General features: G+C 52.1%; 1 protein-coding gene across 7 annotated transcripts in view; it reads left to right on the plus strand.

The window, feature by feature from the left end:
* LARGE1 (LARGE xylosyl- and glucuronyltransferase 1) overlaps window positions 1-12,137 on the plus strand; it is a 440,149-nt gene extending 428,012 nt beyond the window's left edge. For 6 of the 7 annotated variants that reach the window (XM_059681723.1, XM_059681724.1, XM_059681721.1 and 3 more), the window contains 3 exons: window positions 5,937-6,083; window positions 7,677-7,872; window positions 10,629-12,137. In XM_059681723.1, coding sequence (XP_059537706.1) covers window positions 5,937-6,083; window positions 7,677-7,872; window positions 10,629-10,826 — 541 coding nt within the window. In that variant the 3' untranslated portion in view covers window positions 10,827-12,137. Of the gene's footprint in view, window positions 1-5,936; window positions 6,084-7,676; window positions 7,873-8,919; window positions 9,178-10,628 lie in introns of those variants that run through there. The other variant, XM_059681719.1, reaches the window with a different exon arrangement.
* The last annotated feature ends 7,178 nt before the right edge of the window (window positions 12,138-19,315 follow it).

The following is a 19,315-nucleotide window of genomic DNA, read 5'->3' on the forward strand; positions in this document are numbered from 1 at the left end:
GTGGGAACTAAGAAAAGAGAGGCTTCAGGACCACAGCCCATCCTCCACCCTCTGGGGCTCCACGGGAAGGGGGACCCCACCTTAAAAGCCTGCGTTCTCTGCTCTCCCCGTCCAAGCACTATTTTATTACTTTGCCTCATGGCATCATGTTTTGAAAGACATCGCACGTGCACTGTGTGTTTGTATGCTTCCTTCCTGTGTTGTGCTGATCAAAGACATTGCTAACACTAATCGAGGCCGTGCTCAATGCGAGGCGCCCAGTGTGCCCACTCAGTAACACTTACTTCACCCAGAGTCGCCAGGCGTTGTCATTGGCCGTGGCCACCGGGTCACGGTGTGTGTGGTTCAGGGGTTCTGAAGTATTGCCCAGTGCTCCTAAAACTCCACTCCTGTCTTCATGGGCCCCCTCTCAGACAGCTGGTGTCTCTCCACTTTCATTGTGGAGTTATTGTCGGGGGGCAGGGGGGATGGGGGCAGGGGACGGGGCAGGGGAGGAGAGCAGGGCCAAGGGCTTCATAGTTTTTGAGAGGAGCTAGAAATGTGGATTTTCATGTTTTAGTTTTTAATGTTGACAACTAAGTCTTTAAAAAGGCATCTTGTTGAGCGAGACCAACCTATCTCCAGGCTGAATGGCACCTCCCACCCCCACTCCAGACTACCCGGGTGTGACCTCTGACCTAGAGAATTCCTTGGCAACAGACTTTTGAGAATCGGGAAGGAATGTGATTCTATCGGAGGCCCCACAGAAGCACGCAGTGCCCTTCTCAGAGGAAGATAAACGTATTGACTTGCCGCTGGTTTAAGGAAAAAGATTCCCATTGAGTGGGATGGATTCGTTTCTGGTGCAAACACTGAAAGTGGATGTGCTTCACAACCGGCCTGGGAGCGTTGGTTTGGGATGAGATTGGGGATACTGTTAGCTGAGGAGGGTGTGGACGCCAGTGAGGCCAGGGGACGCCCCTAGAGACTGACTTCCCCCGTGTGGGTTTGCAACAAGATGCTCTGCCCAATCACTGTGAGAATATTAATATTAAAACGATAGTTACAATGTATCGAGCCCTGATCATGTGCCAGCAACCCTGCCAGCTGCTTCGTGTGTATTCTCTCTATTCCTCACCCCTGCTTGTGAGGTCAGTGCTATCACAGGTGACCAGACGGAGGCCCGGAGAGGTAGACCTGTGTCCAGGAGGCAGCTGGCCTGCCCTCTGTGATAGCTGCCCATGATGGAAGGGGCCAGGTCACTCTGAAACCCCAGGATACAGGGCAAGCTGATATGCAGCCCTCTGATTGGACCCCCAGACACTTACATCACCCTTTTGGGGAGCCTACTTGGGCACCAAAGAAAGTTCAGCATCATAGCTCCCTAAGCCGTTGCTTGGCAACCAGCTAATATTACAACAAAAACAAACAAACAGATCCATTGGAAAATAATGAAGGCAGTCAGATGCAGGGACATAGCCACAGAGTTTCACTAAAATCTCTCTCCTGCCCTTTCACCTTGTCTTCTGGAGAAAGACGTGCCGCTGTTAGTCTTGGTTTCGGAAATGTCGCATGGAATCCGGCGGGGCCGCGGCAGCCCTGCTTTGAGTTCAGGTTCGGGCACCGGTACCCAGGGTGTGACTTGAGGCGGCTTCGTCTCCCCAACCCTCTGTTTACTGGAGTAATAAAGGGGCGAGTAATAGCCCCTGGGCGGTGTAGCAGGTGCCCACGGAGTGAGTTTTCTGTCCTTGGGCCTCTCACAGCACTCGGCATCGAACGTCTTTGCCAGGCACCCACCCCCAAACCGGCCACTGTGAGTGCAGCCCGGCTCACTCCATATCACCATCTCCATTTTCTTTCTTACAAAATGAGAAACTGTATGCTCATGTTTGTTCAAGGAAATATTTAGTAAGCACTTACTGTGCGCCCGCAGCAACAGTGCTGCGCCACTCAGACCTGCATTTAATGCTGCGGACTCCTTACTCAGCACCTGCTTGACCTGGACCAGGGCCCCTAGCCTCTCCAGCTGTCTCCCTCTGTGAAACGGGGATCACATCACTCCTTCCCTCTGGGGATTCTGGGGAGAGGAAGTGAAATAGCACGTGGAGAGCACCTACCACAGGCCTGGGCGTTCCTCCTTCCAGGAACATGCATCGCAGGTGTGTCTGCGTGGCCGGCTCTATTCTAGGCCCTGGGGGTTCCAGCACTCAGGGTTCACGTTCTGGGGGGCGCTCCAGCTGGAAGCCCTGGGCTATTCTTGTCATCAGTACGGACACAGAGAAAGGATCCAGGGGCTCAGGTGACCCAGCGCCGTGGGCTGTGGGCAGGGAAGGCCCTGAGGACAGGTGATGGGGCTCCGGCTTGAAGCACCGACAGGCGTAAAGGCAGAAGTACCCAGGCACGTTTGAGGAATAATCCGGAACAGCAAAGGGATCGCCAGTGGGAAGCCCACGCTGCCCTCCGCGGGGCACCGGGCAGGCTTCTCGCCGCCTGCACTCCCCGTGCGGAACCCTCACCCTTGTTCGGGGCCTGACGCTGAACCGTCTGCTGTGCCCCACGGACGGTGCCCGGCTTTCCAGGGGCAGAGGCTGGGCAGAGTCTGTTCCGAGCTGTACGGGAGCTACAGTCAGCGTTCCTCTGCTCCCGGGATGACGCCTCGCCGCCCTCCCGACCCGGGTCCCCGCTCGGCACGGCGCTCTGTGAGTCCTTGAGGAATGAGCACAGGAGTCTGAGCGAGGCCGGCAGGGACGGCACAGAGCACGGCCAGCTGGCTGCCTGCCATCGCAGGTGGCGTTTCCTTAGGTTAGTTCAGCGTTTCAATCCTCCCGTACGTAACTCCCAGTGTTGATTTCGCACTTACGGTGTGCCAGGCACTGTTGCCACCCCTTTCGCAGTATGTGGTCATCGAACCTCACAATTCACTTTACAGATGAGGAGGATTAGCTACGTCCCCTGCCCACAGGCACAGCGTCACCAAGCGGACACCTAGCTTACCCGGGTCTACCCAGAGGGTCCCGTGCTTGCCGTTTACCGACCCAGCTGCCTGGTGGGCCCGTCTCCATCCTCCCCATGACGGCCATGTCGTCATCACAGATGGTCTCTATCAAGTGTGTTCTGTGCGTTAGAGCACAGCCTCAGCCCCTCCGTGAGACAATCCATTTAATCCTCACACATCCCGCAGTCCAGGCACAAACCCTGCTCCCGGCCCTGGAGAGGACCGTGGCACGGAGGGGTCACCTGCCTAGCGTGCCGCTGGGGAGTGTCCAGGAGGACATGACTCTGGGCCGTCGGCCCCCGAGCCGCCTTCCTCACTGAGGAGCTCTGGCTGCCCGGGACCCGAGGCCGCACAACACGCGGCGCCCACGAAGAGGCGGCTCCCCGAAGCGCTGCCCCAGCCGCTGGCCGTGAACACGGGGCAGCGGGGTAATGGAATGGGGGCGATGTTGGTAATACAGAGGCAATGGAGAGAGTCCCTGGCCCAGAGCGTGGCACCGTGCACTACGGCTCTTTTCTCCTGTGATGACCCCAGAGCTCCTGCCCACCGTCTCTTTCCTTCCCGCCCTCCTGACGGGCAGGCTCTGCCTGGAGGTGTTCACGCCATCGAGGCCGGAGCAGGACCCCGCGGGGCTCTGCCCCTCTCCGACCTCACCCGTTCTGCGTGTGTTTCCAGCGGGCAGCCTTGGCCCCCTCATTTGCAAGGCCTGGCTGATGTCCCCACACCTCCTGGAGGCCTGTCCGCCAGGACTCCTTTCTTGGCAACTGGAATGGAATCTGAGTAAACCCTGTTCCCTGGCCTCCGTTCAGGGATGTGTCTGAGAAAGGACTCAGCTGGGCTCCGCCTCCCTCTGCCGCCGCCTTCCCCTCTGCCCGAGGAGGTGGCTGAGTGCTCAGAGGCCTTGTTCAGGTGACCTCCCCCGGCTCTAGGTGAAAGCCTGCTTACGTCTATACTGCTGAAGCGAGGCGGTTTAGGGGGTGGGGAGACAGCTGGGGGAATGAGGCTTCTCACAGCCTCCCTAAGTCTCACACACACGCATGTGCACACATACAGGCATATGCATGCACATGCATACAGGTACACACATGCATACATATAGGCACATTTTCTTGCAGTTGGCCCACCAATAAGCTGAGCTGGGAAAGGGGTGGGGACTCACTTGTTAATGAGTTATTCCAAGCCAGGCACTGTGTCAGGCTCTCGAGGGATTGTCATTTGTCTTCCAGCAGCCCTGATTGACAAGAGATAAGTGTTATCATATCATACCCCCTTCACAGACCAGGGACCTGTGACCAGGAGAAGTCGAGCCTGGTGCCCACGGTCATCACAGAGGGACGGGCATCATTTGAACCTGTGCTGGCTGCTCCCAATCACTTGTATTTGCCCTGCTGTCCATTATTCCAGCAGGTTCTGAATTACTTCAGTAGATGCCGAAGGTTTCTTTTAAGAGTATTCAGTCCAAAATTGTTATAGTGAATATATGACTACTTGGACAAGAAGCAGGGTAGTGTATCAATCCAGATTCTTCAGAAAAACAGACCAATAGGATGGATGGATGCTTGGATGGATGGAGAGAGAGAGATATATTTTAAGGAATTCTGAGGATGGGCAGGTCTGAAGTCCATACGACAGGCTGGAAACTCAGGCAGGATTCGTATGTTACCTTCTTGAGACAAAATGGAAAGCTCAGTTTTTGCTCTTAAGGCGTGCAACTGATTGAATGAGGCCCACCCACATTATTGAGGGTAAGGGCCATTCCTTAAAGTCAACTAACTAAAAATGTTAATTCACCCACAAAATACCTCACAGCAATGTCTGGGCGAATGTTGACCAAACAGCTGGCCGCCATAGCCTAGCCCAGCTGACACATACAGTTAACCTCGGTAGGCATCAATCACTGTGTGGTCAGAGATTACAAGCAGACAGCCATGCCGGCCTGGAGACCCAGGGGCCAGTGGTCTGAGCGGGAAGGCAGAATAAAGTACCACGGTCATGGCCCAAAGAGACGCTGAGAGAGAGCCAGGGACTGGTGGCAGCACTGCAGTACAGCAGTGACCACAGCGGGTGACCCAGTCTGCCATGCGCCAGGTGTGCCAGGCCGTACATACGTACGTGACGCTGACCATGTTCAGTCCCCACAGCAGCGCCGGGAGGGAGGTGGGATCGCCCCGTTTTGGGGAAAAGGAACCTGAGGTTGTGAGAAGCTAAGTTACTTGGCCATAAAGCGACAGACCAGGATTCAGGTTCTGTCCGTTTTTATAGCAAGCCTCGTGCTCTGAGGCCCTCTCCCTAGACCTTTCTCCCTTTCCAAGTGACAGCCACAGAGCTGGGAACTGGCAGACACATCCAGGAGAGAGAGGAGGGGACTCGAAGCAGCAGAGCAGGCCAGGCTTGGCCAGGAGTGGATGAGAGGATGGAAACGTCCCACCCTCCAGCACGTGGGTACCAGTAGCCCTGGGTGCAGGCTGCAAGGGGAGGGTCACTCTAGATTAAAGGCTCAGGGTCTGGAGGAGGCAAGGGATTGAGGAGTCACAGAGATGGGACTCAAATGCCCACATTGGTCATTGTGTCATCAGCTTATGTCCAGCTGCTCCTGCGTGGCCAGCCCAGTGGACCCAGCTGCTGGGCTCGAGCCCTGAGCAGCCTTGGAGACCTGCCTACCCTACTTGGCTCTGCCAGGCCATGCGCCGTGAAGTGGGAGAGGGTCCCCAGCCCTGCCCTCCCTTCAGTCTCCAGGGAGAGTCCGCTTTCCGGCTCAGAGACCAGTTCTCGTCTGGACTCCAGGGAGGATCGGCAAGCTGCCTGGCCTCCCTGGGCCTCGGTTTCTCCAAACGTGAACCCAGAGGCTGACTTGGGCTTTCCCTCCGGCACCTCCCTTTGCCGACCACCTCCCCGCCCTCACGTGGAGACAGCCATCGCTGGGCATCACCGGGCCCCTGACTCTCCCGCCCTGTCTTGGCAGGAAGTCTGTCATCCAGCTGGACCTCGCCAATTCCAAGAAGGCGATGATCGTCCCCGCGTTCGAGACGCTGCGCTACCGGCTCTCCTTCCCCAAGTCCAAGGCGGAGCTGCTGTCGATGCTGGACATGGGGACTCTCTTCACCTTCAGGTGAGTGGCCCCCACGCTGGCCCCTGGGGTGCCCAGAGCTCTCCTCGATTCCGGAGACCCACACGCCAGAGCCGTTGGTCAGAAGTCTGTGGCTGACCTCGGACCATATTAAGGCCAAAGAAAGCACCACTGGCCCCAGGCGGGGTCCTTGGAATATGCTCTCTCTTCCCCGTGCCCGGTGCTTTGTTTCGGACGTGGGTGATGGGCATTATGTGTCCAGATGGGAGGGTGGGAAGGCTGTAGGGAGTTCAGCTGATTCTTGCTGACTCAGTTTAGCCACCTGCCTCCTGGCCTTGAATTCGCTCTTTTATTTGTGTGTGCATGCATTCACCTGGTAAGTGGGTTTTATCCTGTCAGCACCATGGGCGCTGCCTCCCTCATCCTTTTTTGGCGAGTGCATAATAAATACTACCTTACACCATTGTTGGTGCGTGCAATGTCTATTGCTGAATAACAAATCATCACGCACTTAAAAGCTTGAAACAATAGAAACGTATTGTAGCACCGTCTCTAGGAGTGAGAAGTCCAGACACAGAAAAGCTGAATGCTCTGCTCAGGTGCCACCTGGCTCAGGTGTGGGCGAGGCTGCACGTGGTCCTCCTCCAGGCTCCCTGGTTGTCGGCGGAATTCTGTGTCCTGAGATTGTAGGACTGAGGTCCCCATTTCCCGGCTGGTTCTCTGCCACGTGGCCCCCAGAGGCAGCTGACACATGGTTCTTTGCTTTCTCTGGAGCCAGATCTAAAGCCTCACAGGATTCGGGCTGGCTCACCCCAGGAACCTCCCTTTCAATTAATTCAAGGTTAACTGATTAGTAACCTTAATCACACCTACAAAGATCCCTCTTGCCGTAGGAAGTAACACCATCGCAGGGGTGATATATCCACTGGATCTACCTCGAGGGGGAGAACATTTTAGAAAGGTAATGTCGCGAGGGTCACCTTAGCCCTCAGCCTTCCACCGTGGAGTAACTTGGGTAGAGGCTAACCCGCAGTTCGTGGCTTATCAAGTCTACGGAGCCCCCGTAGGGCCTCATCTACCCTTCCACAGGGAGGGTCTCCTTGCAAGGAAAGGATGTAGATCAGTTTCCTAGGACTGTCGTAACAAAATACTACACACTGGGCGGCTCGAAACAACGGAAATTTACTCTCAGATCTGGAAGCCAGATGTGCCCGATCCAGGTGTTGGCAGGTTCCTGCTCCCACGAAAGAAGCCTTCCCTGCCTCTGTCTGGCTCATGGTGGCTGCCGCCATCCTTGCTGTTCCTTGACGTGTGGGTGCCTCGCTTCAGTCCTGCCTTGTCTTCCTGCGGCCGCCTTCCCCGTGGATCCCTGTAGTCAGGTCACCTTTTCTTACAAGGACACCACCCTGATCCAGGGTGGCCTCATCCTAATGTGGTCACACCTGCAGAGACCCTCTTTCCAAAGAGGCCGCATCCACAGGTCCTGGGTGGGCACTGAGCCTACCTCCTGGGGCAGACACAGTTCAGCCCCCGGCAAGGACTGTCTCAGCACCCACCTCTTCCTCCTCTCAGTCGCAGCCCTGGAGAGCTCAGCGTCCTTCCTCCCACTCAGCGGCTCTTCTCCCTGTGTCCCAGGTACCACGTGTGGACAAAAGGCCACGCGCCCACCAACTTCGCCAAGTGGCGGACCGCCACCACGCCTTACCGGGTCGAGTGGGAGGCCGATTTCGAGCCGTACGTGGTCGTGAGACGGGACTGCCCCGAGTACGACCGGAGGTTTGTGGGCTTTGGCTGGAACAAGGTGGCTCACATCATGGAACTGGACGCACAGGTGAGAGGAGTGGAATGGTGTGGACCAGAGGCGGGGGTGGGAAGGGGGGAGCCTCGGTCTTCTAGCTGAGAGGGGCCTTGGAGATAAGAGAGCGGAGACCTGAGAGGGAAGGAGATGGGCTCAGGGACCTGGAGTGAGAATGTGGCCGTGCTAATCCTCGGGCTGTCGTTTCCCAAACTATTCCTCTCTGTCCTTGGATGAGAGTTGGGTTCAGACCAAGACCCAGGCAAATATGGGTGTCTCGTGACAAGCCGTCTCACCCCCTCCTCCTCACTCAAGCCGGTGGTAAAGACAAGCAAACGATGACCTTTCCCACTCAGCCTGTGAGTCATAAATGCCACACAGCGTGCAGCTAAGATCCAGCTGATTATTCCGCCCCATAACCAAGGGTGATATTTTTAGGCTGTAGTTACCCATGAAACCCTTCCATTCATTCTGCCAGTGCTTACCGAGCACCTACTTCAGCAGCAGTCTCCTGCAGGCTTCTAATAGGTTAGACCAAGCCAGGGTCTGCCGATTTTTCTGCCACGGAACAGATAGTCAATTTTGGGGGGGGGGGGAGGGCTTTGTGGGTCCTAGGGTCTCAACTCTGCTCCTGTCGTTCAGTCATAGACAGTATCTGAAGAAATGTGTATGGCCATGTTCAATAAATCTTTATTTTTAAAAACACCACGCAGGGAAGCCCTGGCTGGTGTGGCCCAGGTGACTGAGCGTCATCCCGTTCACCAAAAGGTCACTGGTTTGAATCCCAGTCAGGGCACATCCCCAGGCTGCCAGTTGGACCCCCGGTTGGGCATGTATAGGAGGCAACCGATCCATGGTTCTTTCTCACACAGATGTTTCTCTTACTCTCCCATTCCCTTTCCCCTCTCTCTAAAATCAATAAAAACATATTTTTTAAAAAAACACACAATATAGTGGGCCAGACACACTGCCATCAGTCAACCCCCTGTTAAACAAACAAAAGCAAAACTAATCTGGTTAAGTCAGGAGGATGCCTGGGCCCCTCCACCCCATCCTTTGCCTCTTCGTATGCTGTTCTCCAAGGCGCCTCCTCATGGAGCACAGTGGAAGTGTTTCTCAACAAGAGCGCCCCAGATTCAAGGGAAAGGATGGATGCGGGGTGCCGGCTGCCCCGGAGTCACCCCAAACGCTCTCCAGCAGGTCCAATGCGTTTGGGGGCAGTCCCAGGCGTTGTCCATCAACATCTGGGTCTGAGAGGCCTTGGTAGAGACAGAAGGCTGTAGAACAGTGTCCGTACTTAACAACGGAAAGCATGACCTGTAGTCTCCACACGTCCCATCAGCCTTGGAAGGGGCCCAGCGCTGCTCCCAGACAGAAGTGTGTAGTCTGCCTGGGCTTCTGCTTGGAGGAGAAGAAATGTGGCATTCACACAGCCAGCAGCGTGTGGGGGGGGGGGAGGTTGCGGGGGGAGAGCTGGCTCAAATAAAGCCTATTTTCCAGCACTGAAACCTGGGCTACGTTTGTTTTAGGCGATTTAGACAGAACCCTTGAAAAGTCCTCGCTTCTTTTCCTCTCTTTGCCAATAGCACACACCAAACATGATTTTGCCCTTTCCAGCGATTTCATGAAATAATGGGGACACACCTGATGGGTAATCCAGCCACACCTGTAGGGGCAGGTGGATTGGTAGGTCTCTTTGTCTCCACATGAAATGTCTCAGGCAACTAAACCTTTTCTTTTCCCTCCTTTTTTTTAAAAAAAAATGTATTTTTTATTGACTTCTGAGAGGCAAGGAGAGGGAGAGAAACGTCAATGATGAGAGAATCATTGATCGGCTGCCTCCTGCACACCCCCTACTGGGGATCGAGCCTGCAACCCGGGCATGTGCTCTTGACCAGAATTGAATCTGGGACCCTTCAGTCCACAGGCCAACGCTCTATCCACTGAGCCAAACCAGCTAGAGCTCTTTTCCCTCCTTTCTCACCATCAGCTGTCATTTCTTGCTGCCATCAGAATTCCTCCATCTGGATTTTCCCTTTCCCAGTTTATTCTGCCCTGGGCCGGGCAACTAGATGACCAAGATTGATTAGACATTATGTCCCAAACCAGCGTACATAGATGCTGAGTGAAGGTGTGCCGGACTCTCCTTTGAGTGACATGTCCTAGATGTTTGTCACCTGTTTTGCTGTTCAGAGACATTTTTGTCTTTTGGTCTGAGTTCCTATCTGTATCCTGTCACATAGAGGACACCATATGGGGGTGTGACTTGTAATAAGATGTGTAGGCGAGAGTTTTATTCTTGACGAACTTCTGTCCATCAAGACGGAACTTTTTCTTTGTCCCTTCTCTGCCCCCTCCTTTGTGCTGATCTGTTGAGGCTATCGGGTCAGATCACACATCGAGTCCTGTGAGAAATCACCTAAACAGACCTCGTTTCATTGAGCAGGATAATCTCTCTTTCCAGAGCAGCTACACGGGCACGTGCTTACATTTATCAAGCACCTTTTATGGGCCCTGAACTCTGCCCAGCACCATGTCAACATCATTCCTCATCTTCCAAGGTCGGCATGATCACTTTCACTTTATAGCTGAGAAAGCTAAGGCTCAGAGAAGCCAACCACTTTGTCCTAAGCCAGGGGAACGCTGCGTTGGTGCTGTCCGTGGTGCTGCCCTCCTTGTTCATGTCCGGCCTCACTTCATTCATTCCTTTAGTCATTAAAGCATCCGGGTGGATTCATCGCCCGTTACCCAGGGTTCTTGCAGGTGCTCAAGCTGCTCTTGTCTCCTTCCAGGAATACGAATTCACCGTGCTTCCCAACGCCTACATGATCCACATGCCTCACGCCCCCAGCTTCGACATCACCAAGTTCCGTTCCAACAAGCAATACCGCGTCTGTCTCAAAACCCTGAAGGAAGAGTTCCAGCAGGACATGTCCCGCCGCTATGGCTTTGCCGCCCTCAAATATCTCACGGCCGAGAACAACAGCTAGCACCGCCAGGGAGAGACAGACATTCTGCCGGGGGGAGAGCCACTTGCTGTGTGGGGCCCAGCCTTGGAACTCACAAGGAAGCAATGCTTTTTTTGGTTTGTTTTTATTTGTCTCTTTGGCCCAACGAGGCTGCCTACACCACAGAGATCTGGGACAAGGATCCGTCCAGGCCCGCTCTGCCCCACAACCCAGCATTCCCAGAAGGTGGGAAAACGAGCTCGTCCCCAGGGTCTCTTCCAGAATGGGACACGCAGGGGTGAGAGGGAGCCCTGGGGTTATCCTACCACAAAGCCACACAACCAGGCAGGTCTGTGGAATGTTCTCGTCACTGTTTAAGAAAAAGGAAGTGAGGGTACTGGGCGTCAGCCATCCCAGGAAATAAAGGCAAAAGGGTCTTTTCGTTCGTCAAACCTTCGTCTTTGCCCTGCCATCTAGCTGAGTACCCAAGATGAGGGCAAGCCAATGATTGGAACCAACCATCTAAAAACGAATAAATAAATACCCCGATGGGGACACTGTGCGTGGCGGGACCTGGAGGCGGGGGTGTTTGGATCTTTGTCCTCAACGTCACTCTTGTTTTGATTTGTTTTTGTTGGGGGTGGGGGAGTGAGGCGGATTTTGTTGGTTTGTTTTGGTATGGGGATCCAAGATAGAAAATCTGACCTTTTAAGGCTCTGACGGAAAAATCAGCTGCCTCAACCCACACCCTCTATCCACAGTGGCCCAGCAGGGAGGAGGCGAATTCAGCCAGGGGTTGAACATGGGCAGCCTTCTCCGGGGTCATCACCGAGGCCCCCGTGACCTTGAACTCCCCCCTCCCCAGGGCTAAGGTGGACATAGGAAAACCAACTGTTTTACAAGCGGTCACATTTTCTATGGGCAACGACTGATTCCTGGGGGAAGGGCTTCGAAGGGACTGGTTCGGTGCACGTGAAAGGTGCGAGCCTCTCAGGCCTGTGGAAGGACTTCCGTAATCCGTGCGAGCGGATGCTGAAGGTGCACGTGCCCATTCGGAGATGTTCGAGACGAGTACGTGGGCTCCTCTGTCTTTGTTCCCACCTCACTGCGGTGGGGACGAGGTCACGACCTCAGGCTCCCGTGGGACCTGCCCAGAGGGTAGGCAGGCACCTTCACTGTTACACAGATTGAGGAGACACTGGACTTTTTACCCATTTTCTTGAATCTTCAATATTAATGTTGTGTTTACAATGATGAGAATGAGAGTCGATGCCCTCCCCTGCGGGGCGGTCTGTATTGAGTTGCGATGTGCCCAGCGAACGCTGCATTCAATAAACGGAAGTATGGACTGTTTCCTCCCGCCCCCTCCCACTCCTGTAAGAAGCTGCGGGGACACACTCAGTGTAGCCAGCAAACTTGAGAAACAGCAACTTTCCACTTCTGTTGCTGTTTTATTTCTCTCGTCATCTGAACCTTAACCTTTTCCTCCTTCCCTGAGGTTAGATTTCACTCTATCCTCTTAACCAGAGGTCCTCAAACTTTTTAAACAGGGGGCCAGTTCACTCTCCCTCAGACCGTTGGAGGGCCGGACTATAGTTTAAAAAAAAACTATGAACAAATTTCTATGCACACCGCACATATCTTATTTTGAAGTAAAAAGACAAAATGGGAACAAATACAATATTTGTATTTGCATGTGGCCCACAGGCCGTAGTTTGAGGACCCCTGCTCTTAACACTCACAGCATTTTCCATTTCCCACTTAGTTTCTGTCTGAACACAGATGTTTTAGATACCAGATGGGGGCAGCAAGGTAATCATGGGCATCAGTAGGAAAGTGAGCCCCCACCCCTTCGACCTGGTGGTCCTAGGACACCCATAGCAACCTGGTTTAGGAGACGGTGGGCGTGTTATATGGTCAGATGGATATTTCACTCCGATTTATTTTTTAAAAATTAGGAAAACAACTCCTAAGGCTAATCCTGAAACCAATGTAAATAAGTTTATGTGTGTGCACATATCTATCATCTACATATAGTACATATAACCTATATGCAGTATGTACATTACAAAGTCAATCCATGAATAGAGTAAAAAGTAAAACATTCCAAAAGTTCAGATTACATGGTAAACCCCCTTTCTCCATTGGTGTGTGGGAACCAGCTCACAGGCACTCACTGCATGCATCCCTTTTCTTCGATGTTCAAGTGACATCACATCTGTAGCTCAATATTGGCCATCACAGGAGTAATTATACCACCAATTAGGGCACCAGTACCTGCGAGCTGGTTGTTAAACATTGACCAGCACGCCAATGCCTTCTCTTCCCTGTGTATACACACACGGGCCCTCAGACATTCTCTCCTTTCTAGAGAAGGCCACTGTTAACAGATGTATTGATACAGTGTTTGGATTAATGACTGCCAGCTACTTGAGCTAAGTAGCACTGGTTCCTCAGTGTTACAGATCTATTTTTAATTCCTTAAAGCTTTTTATGTTTTACATTTCTTTTCCATGGCCCCTGAATCGTACCCAGCCACCTCGCTCTCACTGGCAGTCCTATGGGTTTTGTCGTGACCATATTATTCATCATCCAAACTGGGTTACCTCCGAGGATGAAGGGAGGTGCTAATTGCTTTGAGACAATAGGTACAAACGGAAGAATGGTGTAGCTTCATGGACACCAGGTTTACAAGTGCCAGAACCTGACACTACACACCAACAGGAGAGAATTCCATTTCCCCAAAGACAGGTGCCTGACACATGGAGGTTGATCTCACTTAAGGCCGGAGCTCGGATGTTGGCTGATGTCCAGGTTCCATGTGGAGGCTGAGGTCTGCAGAGCCAGCAGCGTGGATTCCCAGAACTTGCCTTGGGAACAGCCGTTCATGGCCAGCCCATGTGGGGAGCTGCAGCCATTTGGACAGAGGCAATGGCTGTGGGTGCCGATTCCTTCCTATCCGTTCCCTAGGGGAGAACAAGCGTGTATACGGGTGACACTGGTGTTTTTCCATGGGTGTGTGTTTAAATAGCCGACGCCATCTTGGCATTCAGCTGAAAGAAAAGGTTTCTCCGTAATATTCAGAATCTAACAGAGCTAAGATGTATTGAGTAACACCACTATGTGGAAGGACCTTTTGCATGCATTAGCTCACTGAGTCATTGTAGCCAAACAACAAAGTGGATATTACTGTTTATAGATGAGGAAACTGAGTGAGTGCTGGGAAATTAAGTAACTTCCCCAAATTCACATAGTCCCTATGTGGCAGAACCAGAATTTAAACTTAGGCCTATTTGTTTGAATCCAAAGCCACAAAGCAAGCAATGTTCCTTCCTTCCCCCAACTAAGAAAGAAACGGGTTAAATATCGGCAGACAGAAGGATAGCAAGGTTATTAGATTTCCAGACTTTTTCCTTCAACATCCATCTAATTACACACACAGTCTAGACAGCAACCTCTCCTGTTTGCTCCAAATCTTGCTATGCTCCTGGACTTTCTGAAAATTCATTTGAAATAGACCCGGGCAATCTCTAATCCCATCTCGACAGCGAGATCGACTCTGGGGGGCAGTAATTGATTCCCTGAAGGCTCCGGGTTACGTCCCAGATGACAGGGCCCAGGTAGAGACACTGTTTTCAGCTCCCCCTTGGACCTCAACTCAGCATCTGCCTCCAGGGACCTCCGAGTCTGTAGGGCTGGTTCAGAGAGCACATATGTGCTGAGCTGACTAATGGCTTCTTTGTGCCCCATCGTGAAAGGACAGACCCTACTCTAATTCTCTTCCTTTCAAAGACTCCACTGTCTTTGAGTTAAGACTGCATTTGTGATCACCAGGCCTCTAGGGAGCTCTGTGTCGGTGGGAGAAACGTGAGGAAAATCCACTCTCTAATGTGGCGTCTGCACGCCATTGGTGGAGGTGATTGCAGCCTCCATTTAGTGAACCAAGGCTTCAAGGTAGTTGGCACGTACTAATATAAAGAAGGTATTATTATTAAGTGAATGGAACCAGCACTCAGAGAAATTATGTGACTCGTCCAAAATCACACAGGTTGTCCATGGAGGTGTCCGAATTTGAACCCAAATCTGGCTGACTTCAAAAACCTCTATCTTTCCACTCTATGCTGTTGTCTCCTCAGATGATACTGAAATCAGCTTGGCTACTGGACTTGTGCAGTCATCTTCATGTAGGTCCTGGTTATATCTTTTTTCCCCTCCTTGCTTTTTTAATCCTCAGGTTAATTTCCCAATGCCATGCCATTGAAGTTTATGAAATGTCAGTTATCTGCTAAATGCATTCTAAGAAGTCTCAGACCCATGGAATCTAATGTCAGAGAGCCGCCATGGTCTTTGTCTTCATTCATTTAACATAAATGTTCTTATTTATGTTCCAATTTCAAGGGATGATTGGTGACAACTAACAAAAAGATCATGGGGGCACCACAAAAATGTAGGGTTTCTCATTATGAATTTGGATGGAGTTGGTCATTGGTTTGTTCCAACACATACAGATAGTCTTGAGACACAACGTCTTCTGGAATGAAGTTCTAGGAAGTGCTCCCAAGGCGTGGTACCAAGACCACCTGATCGGTGAGGCTGGGATGATGTCATGAAATGATTGACAAACTTGCTCAGAGCAAAACTCTTCATCGGATTCCTGGGTAAGTTGTGCTGCTGTGCTTCCGAAGGAAGAAAGGAAGGGCGGTATCAGAACAGTTTCCTTGCAGTCATCATTATTTCTTTCTGCATGCCACAAATAGTAATGTGCATCCGCTCTGCGATGAGCACTGCGGAGATGACAGTGAACCAGGCCTTATCAGCTCTCATGTGATGGACAGTACCTAGATAGCTGAAAAGTGAAGAGGCAATGCTAAGGTAGGTTTCGCCTTATTACATTCATGCAAACAATTTCAGTTTATTGTTAAAGTTATAGTTTCAAACAGAAGAGTCACAAATAGCACCAATAACTTAGATGCCCATCATTCAGATTCACCAGGTGTTACATTTAGTCACATATGCCTTATATCTCTCTGTCTACAGTATTTTTTCTAAAGCATTTGAGAGTGAATTGTAGGTGTCATGCCCCTTTAAATCTGAATATGTATTTTAAAAAAAAAAAAATAGGGACATTATCTTATAGAGCTACAATGCAAGGGTCCAATGCAAGAAAGTTAACGTTGATACCAGACTATAGTCTAACACACAGTCTACTTTCAAAGTTTGCCAAATGTTCTAATAATGTCTTCATAGCAGGAATGACCTCCATCCCATTCTGCACCTCGATTCCAGGGTCCAATTCAAGTTCAAATATTATGTTTAGTTGTCTGTAGTCTCTAATCAGGAACAATGCCTTGGTCTTTCTTTACACTTCCTGACAGGGACATTTTTGAAGAGTATGGACAGTTTTTTTGCTAGTTTAGTGTTCCGACTGAGAAATGGGTTACATAAGCAGGCCAATTCATAGACTAGGTACTAGTATATATGTGTATGTAACCTTTCGAGTGCATTATATTATACAATACATTATATAAAGTTTGATGGCAGATAGTGTTAAAGCCAGGACTCAGAAGGTTCCCCATCGATGTGTATGCAATGCATTGGTGGGCTAGTCCCACAGGTGGGGCCCTGGGGCAGTACCTGGTATCATAGGACACATCACTAGCCCCATGTGGTTGCCTTATCACCAGAAAATGAAAGGGATCATTTTCTATCTGCTTAAACATCTTCTAACAACTTTTAAGATGTATTCATTCATTGAAATGCTTTGTAGATTAGAATGGATGTAGCTTATTTATAGATATAAGTATGAGCCTTTTCAGTTGTTTTTAGTTACCCAGATGTAAAAGATAAAACAACAATGCGAAGTCTTACCTTCTTCTCTCTGAGTTCATTATATATGGACCCACATTAGCTAGTTCATTAGCCTGTCCACCCTCCCCACAGATTATTGAACACTTGGGTGGAACTGGCTACAGAGCGCGCTAGCCCTGTTGGGAGTGGGGGATGGAAAATTACTAGGAGGAGACATCAAGGGTAAGGGGATCCTTGCGAACCTGATTTAAGTGCTCAGCCCGATTCTTGCTAAACCAGCATGGAGAGGCCTGACACTGACCCTGGTTTCCCCAGGAATGGGTTAGAGATTCTATCCCGTGGGCTTCTCAGAGCCTTTAGCTTCAGGATTAAATACCGTTTCTGAATGTAGAGCTCTCCCTCTGGCCTGAACAAGACCTTTCTCTCTGGAGCTCAGTGTCTATGTCTCTGAGACTGTTGATGTTGTGCCCAGATTTCAAAGTTCCCAAGACCTCCAGGGAGCCAGTCAGTCCGATGCAAAAGCAAAGAGTCATTTATTTTCAAACCTAGGTTTGGCTCCCCTGCCACACTCACCGATGCAACGGTAAGCTCCAGTGGCCGAGAGAGAGAGGCCTGATGGGACCGGGGGTTTTATAGGGGGGTGGAGTGAGGGCAGGAGAGGGGACTGTGGGCCCCGCCGATTGGCCAGGCGCGAGTCGGGTCATCTCTATGGTGCGCACATCCCTTGATTGTCATTGGTTAGTTTAAAGAAATTCTGGGCGTGGCCAGCAGGGGCCTGGGCTTCCGGGAAGAAGGCACTCTCCTGAGCACATGGCGGCCGCCCCAAAAATGGAGGACCCAGGGCAAGATGGAGGGCGCAGTCCTAGCCCCCCCCAGGGCGAGCTGAGCCCGGGCTCCAGGGGCCAGTCCGGTTGCTGGGGGTCCAGTAGATCGACCAGTTCCAGCCCAGGCAGGAAGTCCACGTCCTCCGTCTCATTCCCGGGGGCGTCGGCGATCGCCTCCTCGGGCGAGGGCACGAGCCCCGCCCCACCGCCGCTGCTGCCGCGTGGGTCCAGTCCGGGGGCGGCGGGCGGGTGGCAGCCTGCGCCGGGCTCCCGCCGTGGGCTGGGGAGTCAGTGCCCGAGGCCGCCAGCAGCGTGGTCAGGCCCCGAGACGACTCGCCCTTTCATTGATCTTCTGTGATTCTAAACACAGCTTCGTTTTGTTTTTGATTTGGTAACAATGTCAGGAAGCACTTGAGTAGTACTGGCTGTGCATCAGTGACAGTGTTAAGTGTTTTACATCTAGTAAGTTAGTTAAGTAGTAAATATCACCAGAGCCATTTACAAAGGAGAAAATTGAGGCACCGAGAGGTTAAGTACTTTGCATAAAGTCACACAGTCCGTAGGAGTGCCAGATTTAACCTAGGCAGTTTGGCCCCAGAGTTCACCTTAACCACTGTGCTCTCCTGCCTCCCCGACGGGGGAGGAGACGGCATGGCTTATAACAGGCCCTTCACTGTGCCTCTCATGTCTCTAGAGGGGATGTCAGTTTCTGAAAGCAGTGTAACAAACTGTGGGTCAGGACTGCAGGTGTGAGTTGGCTGGGAACCCTGACCAGGGTCTCAGCAGCTGCAGTCAAGCCCCCGCCATGCTGTGGTTTGGACCTGGAGCCCAGGATCCTCCTCCAAGGTCACAGTTGGGAGAACTGAGTCCCATGTGCGTGTAGAACCGAGAGCCCGGCTTTCTTGGTGGCTGTAGGCACAGGGCCATTCTCAGCTCCTAGAGGACCCCCGCCATTCCCTGCCACGTGGTCCTCTCCACACCAAGGGTGCACTTCCTCAAAGCCAGCAGGGGAGCCCCTTTCTCCATCTGCTAAGACAGGCTTACTTAAGGTGACATGGTCATGGAGGCGACATCCCATCTTATTCCCCCCATACAAGGGGTGCGGGTGATACAGGGCATGCACACCAGGGCAGGCACCTTCTGCCACCTCAGCATTCTGCCTGCCACACACCACATGATCACCCCTCTCTCCAGGCAGGACTGGGTGCCGCCTGAGAGGGGCGGCCACCACGTCCCATGCCCGGCAGCCTGTCCAGCCCAAAGGGTCACTAAGACATGCTCACTGTACCTTACAAGACATCTCAGAGACTAGCCTGCTCTTATTTGAGGCGATGCCAGGTATGTGCCGAGCCAGCTCAGCCAAGGGTTTGAAAGCCTGAGTGAGGGCAGCAAAAGAATGAAGAAATGACAGACAAAGAGAATAAGCTGGGTCTAGGTGGATCTTCCTTTGCCTGGCTGAGGCCACAGAGAGAGATCCAGAGGCAAGCTGAGCCTTTATTTTATAGCCAGAGGTAAACAAGGTAGTGGTCACCATAGTTACAATGTTCTTGTGAGTTTCACTTGTTTTGGCAGCACTTGCTGCATCTCCCTCAGCCCATTAGCTTCCCAGATAAGATCTAGGGAACGTCATAAGGTCAAGCCTAATTATGCTAAGAGGACTGTGCCCTCTAAGCTGGGACTTGTTTGTGGCTTTGCCAACAGGTCAGTCCGAGGCTTAACCCTATAGCTGCACCCTACAAGGTGTGGTCCCAACATGATTGGAACCACCATTTCATTGGGAAACACAGACATTTCTGAAAGGAGAAACCTCTCCATCTCATGGCACGTCTTTACTCCCAGCTATCCCTCCACCATCTTTCCTCTGGTTCCCTTGTGTTCACTCTCTCCCCAGGGTGAGGC

The sequence above is a fragment of the Myotis daubentonii genome, chromosome 2 (assembly GCF_963259705.1).
Source record: "Myotis daubentonii chromosome 2, mMyoDau2.1, whole genome shotgun sequence".
Lineage (NCBI taxonomy): Eukaryota > Metazoa > Chordata > Mammalia > Chiroptera > Vespertilionidae > Myotis > Myotis daubentonii.